The 13,014-nt window shown below is 41.6% G+C and overlaps 1 protein-coding gene across 3 annotated transcripts in view; it reads left to right on the forward strand.

Moving 5' to 3' along the window:
• Positions 1–63: 63 nt before the first annotated feature.
• The window catches only part of slc7a1a (solute carrier family 7 member 1a), a 20,819-nt gene continuing 7,868 nt past the window's right edge, over positions 64–13,014 (forward strand). For 2 of the 3 annotated variants that reach the window (XM_042091662.1, XM_042091664.1), the window contains exons 1-5: positions 6,151–6,304; positions 8,081–8,533; positions 9,680–9,838; positions 11,222–11,390; positions 11,715–11,848. In XM_042091662.1, coding sequence (XP_041947596.1) covers positions 8,164–8,533; positions 9,680–9,838; positions 11,222–11,390; positions 11,715–11,848 — 832 coding nt within the window. In that variant the 5' untranslated portion in view covers positions 6,151–6,304; positions 8,081–8,163. Of the gene's footprint in view, positions 336–6,150; positions 6,305–8,080; positions 8,534–9,679; positions 9,839–11,221; positions 11,391–11,714; positions 11,849–13,014 lie in introns of those variants that run through there. The other variant, XM_042091663.1, reaches the window with a different exon arrangement.

Below are 13,014 nucleotides of genomic sequence, written 5' to 3' on the forward strand. Positions count from 1 at the left end.
GTGTTTGTCTTATTATAGCATCTTAAATATGCTTTGCTGTCATTGCAGGAGAGTGTGTGCGTGGCGTGCATGTGTGTGTGACTCATGCTGTATCGTTACATTGCGGTCTGTGTGTTGTGCGTGTGTTTTTGCCCCCACCGCAACTAACGTTAATGGTATCCCAATGAACAGGCGGAGTTCGGCTTATGCAAAAGAGCCACTTCAGCGCGGCTACTTATAACACAAACTAGCCCCCGCTTGAGCGGACTCCTGAAGCGAAGAGAAACTGTTTCTCCAACTGAACAAAAATTGTGTGGATTGTTTTGGTTATTTTGAACAAAGACAACATTTGGCAAGTAAGTAGGCTACGTCCTTGTATGGATAGTTGTTATAGTGATAGATAGAAAGACTGAACTGATTGCATGTGAGGAGACCATCTGGAAGAACATGTGGAACGTGCAGTATGGGGAGCTGATTATATTTCTGTGCAGGTTAAACTCTGCAGCCAATGTTTGGCTATAGTTCACGAATAGCTCAAGAGTTCTGTCACGCACATGGTGACCATATAATGATCCCACGCCTGCATGGAGTAGCCTAGGCTATGCGGGGTCTCCCTCGCTGGAAGCACGTTCTTTGAATCTCAGTAGCCTACTTTGACCGGGAGTCATGATAAAATAATACCACAACGGTGTAATTATAGCATATTCGTGTCTAGAATGTCGATATTAAATTGTAACATAACCATCAGTTTAAAACGAGAAAAAGTTATATTTTCTCCGCATCTAAGTTGCAAACAAATATCTGGGATATCAACAACATGTAACGATTGTCTTACTGTTTTATGCAGAAAGACGTATTAACCACGCAAACGTTACAACGTTTGGGTTCAATCTTACAGACTGAGCGCCTGTTGAAGGTGGTTCTGGAACATTTAGTAGCCTAGCCTACGTGTAAGTGGGCTTCTTGTGCCTTACGTCATGAGTTCATTTCCATGTTGGATTGTGCATGTAACGCTACACTGGAGAGAAAGGCTATTCGGTAGGACTTCAGCCAGATGTTCTGCTGGACACAAATGTTAAAGAATGGCAAATCTTTAGGAAATTCTGAATTATTATGAATTAACATAATGAAAACCCCTTTTCATCTCGGGTTGTTTTTGAACAACTAAGAAACAGAGAGCCATGATATAAAACTTTCTCTCCTGCCACAGCTGCCACTAAAAGGGGGTTGTTAAGTGGACCCGATGTGACCTCCCACGGTCCTTGCATGCTTGTCTGAAGCGCAGCGTAGGCTGCTTTGCTTTGAGTCAAGAGGAAGGTATTACTTTGAGTGAGCTAGCCTATTACCTATTTTGTATTTGCGTCAGGCTTTCAGTAAGTGTCAAGTAATTATCGGATATTAGGATTGTTAAAGAATTTGGAATAAGGTCTGAAGATGTAGTAATTAGGGGTTATTTGTGCCGGTTGAGTGATTCCTTTGGCTAGAACAGTAGCCTACTGAATCTGAAAGAAAATAAGGTTCTGTCAATGTCAAAATACATTTATAAAAAAAAAAAAACAATTATATTTGTGCACATAACTATAGCTTACAAACAAATCCCATTTTAGACAACATCAAACCCTACACAATAGGCCTATCATAACATGTGTATGCATATTTGTTATTTTAATCTAAATCTAAATAACAGTTATGCAAATAAATGTACCATACCCTTCAAAATGTGGTCCACTTTTAAAGCATCTTCATGTTATGTAATAGTCTAAAACATGCATAATTTTATCATGTCAAGGATATGTCACCCTGAGACATCCTGAAGAAAAGTATGGGGGGTATTTTGGGGTATGGGCAGTATTTCAAAAGCATATCCATGTTGTATGTTTTTTTTTAGGTCTGTTCATGACCTGCTCCCATGTACCCTTTCCATTCCAACTATTAGCATGTCCTGAGAAATAAATGAGAGAAATAAAGACACTGGGTCTGTGTCAACAAACTTCTAGGAACACAGATGAAACTAAGCCATAGGAAGGGCATGACATGGAGAGTTTAGATTCCAGCTTAGATTTGCTTACAGTTTTTTCTGAATGTTTAAACACAACTGTGATTCTTATAGCACAATTTCTAAAACTAGTAATACTTATAGCAAAACCACTCACTGAGTTCGCAAAACTAAAAGCACAAACACTGCTTTGCACTCAGTTTGCAATTTTGTAACACACACTTTGCACAACTGTAGGAACAATTCACTGCACAGCACTCTTTTTGCGGAACTGTAAACACAACTCACTGCTTTACACTCAATTTCCAAATGATCAACACACTCCTGGCAAATTATACACATGTATGGCTATTATTTACACTATTTTGCCAACTCTCTAGCACACTTTCTCATGTGTAAACTGTTTTAGATAATTAGTTCACGTTGCAATCAGCCTAAGCACTATAAATAAGCCACAGGTAATGTACAATGGGTACAATGGATGAAGCAGGAAGAGTGAGAAGAGAAAGAAATAGCCCTTTTACAGGCAAAAAAATCAGTCTACGTGTGAGGATATTGTCATGTCAGGCCTGGATATGTCATTCCAGAATACATTTTTCCCGGTGCCTTGGACTAGGACATTGCATGTGATGTAGACAGAATTTTGAGAGAGACGACCCGATGTACAATGATTTGTTTTGTCTCAGTAAAATTGCTATTTTGTGTTTTGACTTGGAAAAACACACTTGTGTTTGTTTTGATGTGTGTAAATAAACACCAATACTTAAAGTTTGGATCCCTGTACTATGACAAAAGTATGACCTCAAACTGACATAGTCTACCTTGTCCAGAAGCAAAAGTCAGATGTGTTTTTTATTCAGACCATCAGTGTAGTTGGCACATTGTGTGCTTATTATTGTGATGGCTTGTGTTTACTGTTTGATACGTAAACATCATTTTTACGAAGGTGTGAAGAGTTAAGCAAGGTGTGTTAGCTTTTGCAAGAGAACTACAATGTTTTGCTGATTGGGTGAAGGGTTTTCCTATTTGTGTGTAGAGTTTTGCAAAAAAAACCATAGTTACAAAAAATGTGCTTAAGCAATTAGAAAAAACTGTAAACTTACCATGCACTGAATAGTTAGGTTGTTTGAATTAAAGGGTTAGGTTTAATTATATCGTCTTACATAAGTTCTGTGTTAAGGAGTCCATAATTATATTTTTTTTCCCTGAAGTACACAAATGTTGTATCATATGATGACCAATACAATTTGGATATGAATCAGGACAAGATAGGACAAAGCAGAAAAAACCCGAAAAATAAATAAATAAATGTCACTGTCACTGTCACTGTGGGTATGTGGTTTATCTATGCACCTCATAGCATTTGTAGAAGAAAGCATTTGTAGTCAGCAAGCCATTCCTGGGTATGTCTAGACAGCTGGAAGGTTGAGGTGGGGGACCGCTGATAAACGGCTGTGTGGGAAGGTCAGTGTCTGCCGCACTCCTGTGCTCAGGAGTGTTTTGCAGCTGTGTGACTACGCAAACCACTTAATAAGCACAATTCACCCATGCAGAATCTGTCCCTCTGCCCTGTCATTAGTTCCTTTCGTTCCAAGGGCCCCACTATTGCCTCATGCTGCTGACGTACATTTTTCAACTGATGGCATTGAGTCAAGGTGAGTTGGACAGTCATTCTTAGGCTGTTTGTGGATCCACGTGTAGACCTCGAACTTTGTCTCGGTTTTAAACAAACCTACGTATGTTGCTTCGTTCACTTGCGTGAATGTTTAAATGTGTACCTTTACACAGGCTGAAATAAGCGTTGTTTGTTTGCACACCTTTGTTATGTTGTGTTATTCACTTTTGGAACAGGAACTTACCACTAAGCATTGTGATCATTCCTGTCCTTTTAAGCAGTGCTCTAAAATGAAAACAATGACCTCAAGGTAATCTGACGTCACAAGATTAACTCAGTGGCTCATGTTTTTACAGGAATATATGCATGTTTGTATTTCCAAAAAAAACATTTTTTTAGAGATGTGTAGCTATTTGTTATATGAATTCAACGTATTAGAAAATAATGTTGCATTTTGGAAGCCCATTCAGCTCTTCATGCCAATGGAAAACTCCCATCATTTGTCAACTGGAAGGGGCCCTTCACATGTCCAATATTGAGCATATAGTAGTAAGGAAATATGAAGTGTGTTAGGGAGTTGAGTACAACTCGTCCTAGTTTTGGTGTTGCCAGTAATATGTGGCAGAAGAAGGGACTGTACCTTCACCTCTGCCAAATAACTGTTCAAAATAGATGAGATTGATTAGAATAGACAGTTGCAAAAGAGAGGGCTCTGTCTGGCCCGTATCCTATGATTACATTAGTTTGTAATGGTGGTATTACATGCTGCATCCTGATTTGGATCCTCACACACACACACACACACACACACGCCACACCTCCTCACATCCCACTGGCTTTATTTAGTGACCACAGTTAGACAGAGCCGTTGGCTTGGTTACCAGTTTAAATATGCACCTCCATGTCCCCCACACCCACTTTGTCTACCTCGCTCCCATTGCTGTGTGTGTGTGTGTGTGTGTGCAAAAACTCTCAAATACCAGCCTCTGATTTCTGCCATTGAGAACCTAGGATACAAATGGCAGGTCCTTGTGTTAGCGTTTTGTAGCCTAGGTCATGTACATAGGTTGGCGGTCCGTGGACTTTGCATTGGGGGACTATATAAAACTAAGGCCAAGCAGCTAGTGAAGTACTGTTCCATATTAGCAATTATAGGAAGCATGTTTATTTGGAAGAGACGATGCTTCATATACCCTTGAATCTGTAAACTCATGATAGATTGCTGAACTGCTTTAATCTACTGGATTATTCAGAAGATTTCATTCCTAATGTAACTTGACTTGTAAAGTGGAATCAAATAAAGTATATAAAGTGTGTGTGTGTGTGTGCGTGCGCGCGCATCTCTGCATGCGTGCATGTCTGTGTTGCATGGGCTGGTTCCAGCCCACCCTCCTAGCTCCATCTTTCCAGTGGTATCAGATGATGTCCATGTGCACCCGCACTCCACCTTGCACAACCATCCGTAACAGATGGAAGTAGTGTGGGATTTATTTATAATGCCCAGGTTTTTCCCTAGGCCGGTTGACGCCTGTTCCTTGGCCTGAAGTGAGGTGCTAAGCCAACCGGTTTAAACGTGCTTCAGAGGGTGCATGATTTGTCTTTGACTTAATGAAATTTACTGCACTGATTGATTGTTAAACTTGAAAATGTACCTGTCTTGGATTAGATTCTGCTTTATTGTCAATGTGCACAGTACAAGTACAGAGGCAACGAAATGCAGTTAGTGTCTAACCAGAAGTACAAAAAAGCAGAAAAAAGTGCAGTATGACATATAGTGCAGTGTAGATTGTAGTGTACAGTTGGGCAAGCGGACTGGTTAACAGTGCAGTGTATTAACAGTATTTGCTAAAAGATTAAATGGACAATTAAAAATGGACAGTAAATACTTCAAAAAGGTCTCTGTATGGTAGACATGCTCGTATTAGCAGGTTTGTTAAGGTGCCCTTTTGTTTTGGCACATGGCTCAGACAGGGTTTGGAGCAGGTACAGGTGGCTGCTTGTTCCGAGATGATTTGTCAACTTGCAAAATAAACCTGGCCCTAATGTCCAATTATTTTCCTCCTACATAAGCAAACACATTCCTATAATTTCTGCAGGTGTATGCAGGTGAAATTCAAGAGTTCAGGGGACAGATTTGTTTAAACAAAAATCATGAAACAATCTGTCAGTCTGAACACTGACCGCATTCAAGTCAAGTCAAGTCACTTTATTTATAGCACATTTGAAAACAACAGGAGTTGACCCAAAGTGCTTCACAATCAGTATCATTCAGTACATTTAGTAGCGTGGAGTCAGGTGTACTTTCTTCCTCTTATTTGCACTGACCGCTCTCGGTCAGTGTTGCCACTCTGTGTGTGTTAGCAGTCGGCCAGCCCTGATGTGCGGAGGGGCAGGTGTATTTCTCTCGGTGAGGTCTGGTGGCCGGCTTCCGCATCTGACTGGTGGGAACCAGGGTGATTGACAGCGTTCGGGCTCAGTGCGTCGCCAGCGTCGTTGAGGGCAGCTGGGAATAGCCTGGCCATGTGATGTGTCAACGTTCTATTTGTAGGTCGCCCATGGAAATGGGCTACAGTTGCAGGGGTGTCTGAAGAATAGAGTTCAGTGATAGGTCTGTCTCTCGCTCTCTGTGCCTCTCTCTCCCTTCCTCTCGCTCTCTCTCTCTTGCTCTACCTCTCTCTCTCTCTTTCACTAGGTGAAGCCTTTGTGAATTCTGTGTGAGTACTTGCTGCTTTCTCACAGCTTCATAATGTTATGTCTATGATAACACGTAGTTATCTTGTTCTTGCGGTGATTAACTACAGTAATGATTGACAGGTTTAATGTTTAGGATATGCTGTATATATCCTGTTCTATGCTAAATTGTTAATCAGAAAATTTACCACATATATTTAATTGAATAAATTGCCTAGAATCTGTTATGTTAACTGGATAGTGGCATTTTTAAGGGAATTGTGTTCCTATATTCAACAAGTCTGACTTGGGTAAAACCGACTTGGGTTGAATTTGCATTGCAACTAAAGTGTTTTAGTCGAGTGGAATATGCATAAGAATTGGAGACCTGGAGCATGGCCCACTCCTGCAAAGCTTCAGTACTTTCGTAAGACCCCAGATTACCTTTGATTATCTGCATTGCATTATGTGCAGTATGTAATCTCCTTTTAATGAACCTCCGGCATTATGGCTTAATTTGGGAAACCTGAGCAAGCGTCGCCATTGGGAACTGGCAGCCAACCTTGCAGAATGCAAGGGCAATTTGATTGGCTGCTTCTCTCTGGCTCTCTCTGTGAGGTGGTCTAAAGTGCCCCTGCATGTGTGACTCTGCTAACCTACATTCAAAACATGTGCATTTCATGGTACCAGACTCCATCTGAAGTGGGACATTTGATAGCCTGTAGGCATCTTGGAGGGAAAAAGGTCATCACCCCTTATCCATGGAAGGAACTTTCCGTTCGGTGGTGGCGTGACAGGAAACAGAATTCTCTAGACCCCTTTTTTTGTCTGATTCGTTCTGGGTGAAAGCCCAGGAGGACTGGGCTGTGTCGTGGCTTGCATATTACGAGGGGTGCAGGGCTACGCCCCCTCCGAATTCTACAGTTCCTCCCCCAAGGCCTAACGTATCCTCCAGTCACATATCACAGTGTGGTCCATATCCTCCGTACTGGGTAGAAGTAAAAGTGCCAGGGCCTTATTAATACTGCCATTCATTTTAAACCTAAACTACACAACTATGTTTGCGTCATGGGAATTATAGCACTCAATCTCCAGCACTATGGAATTATGATCATATAATTACACTACTTAAATTATACAATTCATTCTATGTTTCTGGTGGTGTTTTTTTCATAAGCACATTTCTTATTGCATAATTCATGTCCATGGACTGAATGAAGTCTGTCTCTCCTTAAATGGATTATCCTCAGTGTGCTTTGTCACTGCCAATAGTCACATTTTATGGATTTGCGTATGTCTTACCCAATGTTGCCAGGGAAACAATGCAATACTTAACAGTTACTACAGGTGACCTGAACAAATGAGAGGCAAAATGCTTGAGTTTTAGCTACTGTTTACTCCAGCATAGATTGAATCTGAATTTCTGTACTGTTGTTATTCTACAGAGGTGTTTTGACTGCATTTTAGTTTATAATCCTTAGTAGACAGAGGTTTTGTATAAGATTCTTTGATCGTAAGGTAAACAATAATTGAAAAAGAGTAATCTTGTGAAATGCTTACTATATATAAATATGGCAACCGGGGTTTGCTATGGCCGATGCCTTTCTGTTTTCACCCACGAACAATGTTGTTGTACTCTTCCAAAAGTTCTGGCTGAAGTCTGCTGGTAATTTAATTGACACAATGCGCAGTGTGCGCCACGTGTACCACAGCAACAACAACACTGGGGGCAGATGCACTTGCCTGTATATTAAGCCACTTTTTCACTTTTTTTTCACTTCTTCAGAGAACTACTTCTAAAGTCTTAATTTTTCCAACAGGTTCCTAGTGAAGTCCACAGCCTAGAGTCCTGCATGTACTGTATCTGAGAGTGTGTAAAAGAACATCGGAACATAACAGAACCATGGTTCTCCACAAGCTCATGGACTTTGGTAAGCAGCTGTTGCGGGTGAAGGTGGTGGACTGCAGCACTGACGACTCACGGCTGGCCCGCTGCCTCAACACCTTCGACCTGGTGGCGCTGGGCGTGGGCAGCACACTGGGCGCCGGCGTCTACGTGCTGGCCGGAGCAGTGGCGCGCGAGAACGCCGGCCCCGCCATCGTCCTGTCCTTCCTCATTGCCGCCCTGGCGTCCGTGCTGGCGGGGCTCTGCTACGCCGAGTTTGGGGCGCGCGTGCCCAAGACGGGCTCAGCCTACCTGTACAGCTATGTCACCGTCGGCGAGCTCTGGGCCTTCATCACTGGCTGGAACCTCATCCTCTCCTACGTCATCGGTAATGATGGAACAATCATAATCATAGACACTGATATCTCCTACAACATCACTGGTAGCAGACATTTTGAGTCAGGGTTAGATGTCAATGGTTATTGATCTATGATCTTATTTCAATAATTCGGTCACTATTTATACAATGTAGCCTTGGGTGTAACTGTCTTATGTCATCATACGTGTAGTTCAGGTAGAGCTAGATTGTATGCTTAGAAGCTGAGACAGTTGGAGTCCTCACAGGTGACACCTGTGCCAGTGTTCTGATTAGCCTGGGAACTGCTCTGAGAACTACTTAACGAGCGCAGCTGGCTCTATTATGACATCACAGCCCCCATTCAAGTCTATGGGGGAAAAATCCACTTTTAATTACAAATATCTCAAAAAGTATAAACTTCTCAAAAATGAAAAACGGATAGGACGGTAAAGCCTTGGAAGATCTACGAAACGGTGTTTCAACCAAATTTGTACGTTAAGCGGTTTGAGCTGAATAGCGCGCACAAAAAGGTAAAAAGAAAAATAATAAGAAGTCCCCAGATTTCAATAGAGGGGATGCATCCCCTCTAACAAGTAGCAAAAGCAAAATACAAAATCCACATATCTTAAATACAAGTGAGTACCATGGAATATATGTTTTTACAGCTATTTATCATTGTTAATAGTGGTAATTGTGGAACTGTAACTAATAGATACTAATTGAAATATTTGGCCACACTTTATACCAGTGCTGGTTACATTGTAACTATATTGGTAAATACTATGTAACACTGTGTGTGAGAAAGAGTACGGAAAATTGGTTCTTTGTACTTCAGAGTTAGGATTAAAGTCAGGGTTGGTAATAAATATTTAATCAATAATTGATAGTATGTAAAGGATTTGGCCACTCTATTTACCATATAGTCCTTGTTACAGTGGAACTGGCTTTTGAAATACACTGTAACATATAGAGTAACAGAGTACTAAAGTACTTTGTATATGGTTAAATACTGCTATTTAGCATGTTACAGTGTGCATAACTACAGTGCAAACCATGGTCAACAAAATGAATACAGCTTTCTATGAAAGAAGATGTATTGATTTCAGTGATGAGAATTGTATATACAGTATGTAGCATACATGATGAATAAAGTGAATCATTTCCTGCAAACCACAGGGACCTCCAGCGTCGCCAGAGCATGGAGTGCTACGTTTGACGAGCTGGTTGGCAAACACATTGAACACTTCTGCCGGCAGTATATGACCATGAACGCCCCCGGATTCCTGGCTGAGTATCCGGACATGTTTGCAGTGGTCATCATCCTCACTCTCACTGGTAAGACATGGAGATGGAGACGTGACGAAACAGAGGTGGGAGAAGGTTTCTACTGCTTTTTCCATTCTAAGACTTACATTCTAAGAATCCTAAGACTGTAGAGTTTATAATTAGTGTCCTTTTCAGTGTGTTAAAGTGATATCTACGCAAGGTTTAAATAGAGACCCATGGATCTGGGCTTTCTGGACAGTTTTAACACTGTTATTTGGTTTCTAAAAGGGCGTTTTTTCTTTCCCCATCACCTTGCTTAGGGAGTTCAGGCTTTGGGGTTGATAAAGAGCCTAGTAATAGTTACAATGTTTTGTGCTATTTTGTAATAAATTGGAATTGAATTGACGTACAGACATGTACACCGCATGTGTATGCTGGTTTCTCAAAGAGATATCTGGTTGTCTGTCAGTAAATGTTCTGCAACATAGAGGGCCCTATCGTACACTCAACCCCATGTGAAAAACAAGGCGTGTTCTTATCTTACACCCAATTCAGTGATGACTTTTTCACCATGCGCTCCACTTTAATTGAATATTGCGTCCACTTGCATGTCAATTAAAAAAAATAGATGTGGTCAGGCGCATAATCCAAAAAATCACTACAGTAATTTCCTTTGTATTAGCCACATTTCGTATAAACCGCAGGACAGTGTTTTATGCAAGTTAAATAAACAAAACCCCCGTAACTGCCCCCGTGTGTTAACCTCATAGCTGAAGAAATTTAGCACAATCAATGTATAAACCGTGGCTAATAGTTGGGTATTACTGAAAGACATTACGCCACTGATCAGGAAAACCCTGTCTAAAACGAAAGGTGCATGTAAAGCACAGTTGAGGACGCACTGTTATGAGATGTAAGCAGCCCTTAGCAACAAGTCCCAAACGACTTGTCTGCAGGATAAATATCCTTAGGATTATTATTCAGTCATTCGAACATAATTGGGGTAAGTGATTTTTTGGTTAATATGCCACAACTTCAGCAGCAACAACTTCAAACTTTGAAAAAAGCCACGCTGGCAAATGCAAAATCTCAAAAAAATATTCCTTGTCATGACCATTCACAGGTCAATACAGTAATTAACCCTCCAGATATCTGGCAAATTAAGTGCTGTACAGTTTCCAATCCGCAACCCCTACAAACCTTAGCAGAGAGCCAGACTAACAACATCAGTTTGTTTTCAACTAAGAACAGACTGATGCCAGTCTGTTCTCAATTATTCTCTGATAAACTACTTTCTCTAGTTTCTAGTACCTAGGCAATCCTGTATTTCTTCCTGAATATATTGTTGTGTTTATATTTCTATAACCATGTCATTTTATTTCTATATTGATATGTCTTCTACTGTTACTCCTGCTAAATAACCAGGTCCCTCTTTCCACTTGTTCTCTCCAGGCTTGCTAGCCTTTGGGGTGAAGGAGTCGGCCATTGTGAACAAAGTGTTCACCTGCATCAACGTACTGGTGTTGGTCTTTGTGGTCGTGTCAGGGCTCGTCAAGGGCACGATAAAGAACTGGCAACTCGTCCCAGAGGAGATACTCAACCGGACCGACTCCACTCATAAGTGAGCTTCGGTGAAGTGAGGTTTCAACAGATCTGTCTTTCTGTGAAATTATGTGGAGTTTCAAGTCTTGAATGCACCATTACATTTGCATTACATTTGCCAGTAGTCTTCCATTGACTTGTATTGGATGTGATACAACGCCACACGTGGTACAAAGTGGTATTACAAGAGAGCCAGGCCCAGTACTGGCTGGTTTCCATGCTAACTTTAGTGGCTGTCTGGGCAACATAGAGCATAGACATTTTTGATATTAGGTCAAAATGTTTCTTTACTCTCTGAGGGCGATTCCCTTCATGCTCCCCCTCGCTCTTCTCTTTGACCCAGTGGTACAGATCCCGCCTTGGTGGATGTCAACCTGGGCGTGGGTGGCTTCATGCCCTATGGCTTAAACGGTGTCCTCTCTGGCGCAGCGACCTGTTTCTACGCCTTTGTGGGGTTTGACTGCATCGCCACCACAGGTCAGTCCCACGCAAGGTCTCCGGCAGTGGTGCTGGCTTTTACAGCACTGGTAGCAGTAGACAGCTTTGGCGAGCATTACAACTTGATTCATCTCCCACAGTATTTCTTCGGAGCTTGTTGTGCCTAATTCGGAACACGTGTTACTGTACGTTCCAATTTTCCTTAAATGACAAATGGTTCCTTTGCAGAAAAAGGACGTATGAAGCCTTTGTGTTTATGTGTTCCTATAGCATCTTTTCTGTGTGCAATCACAACTTTGGTTGTTTTGGCCCCATTGTTGATACCTGGCAGATCATGTGGTCTCACACTATCTAAACTAAAGAGTTAAAGGTCAGCTGTTTCTCTACTTTATGCAATGTTAATCATTAGGAATAACCCCCAATGTTAGGGGCTGTTTAATGTTTCTGCATCTGCCTCTGCAAGAATTTTCACTATTTTTTTTTCTTTTTCTTGATCCCTCTCACTGCCTTGTCATGGGAACTCCCCTACCATCCTCTCCTGCCATTGGCTGAGAGAGGAAGGGGGTGGGGTGGAGAGAGAAGAAGAAATTAGAAAAAAAAATGAAGGAGAGAGAGGGGGGGGAGATGGAGTGAGAGAAAGAGAGAAGAACAGATCACAGCCTGTTCTGTTGCCTCAGACCCCAATCCTCATGTCCACACTCACTGTCTGTGCTCGCCTGAACCCACTAACCCACACACAGCAGTTGATTTCAACACTGCTAGTAAAACTGGGCTCATGCTTCTGTGTGCCAGAGGACAGACAAAGCTGATTTTGCCGTGGGGTCTCAGCTTATAATAGTGGAAGCTGCATCAGGGTTTGTTACATTATGAAATAATGCATGGAAAGGCTTATTTGCAGATTCCTTGAGCCTCAGTGCATTTCATTACATTCTTTGCAGTGACCGACTGCAAAGGAGATACATTTCACAACATGTACATAGATGGTATTGGTATATCAAATACTGTACTCCCTTACTGCCTTCTCTCACAGTGCACAGAACACAAATGTATTGCAGAGGAATGCAAAACTATTGCAACAGAACACAAAAAGAGCTCAGAACAAATCACCAGCATGATCCTTTGTTGGTTCTAGTGAGAGGCCTTTCTAGTGTCCTCCCTTTTAATCTGTTTAGTGTTCAACTTCACACTCTCCTAATTACAGCTGA

Source organism: Alosa sapidissima, chromosome 5 (assembly GCF_018492685.1).
Source record: "Alosa sapidissima isolate fAloSap1 chromosome 5, fAloSap1.pri, whole genome shotgun sequence".
Classification (NCBI taxonomy): domain Eukaryota; kingdom Metazoa; phylum Chordata; class Actinopteri; order Clupeiformes; family Clupeidae; genus Alosa; species Alosa sapidissima.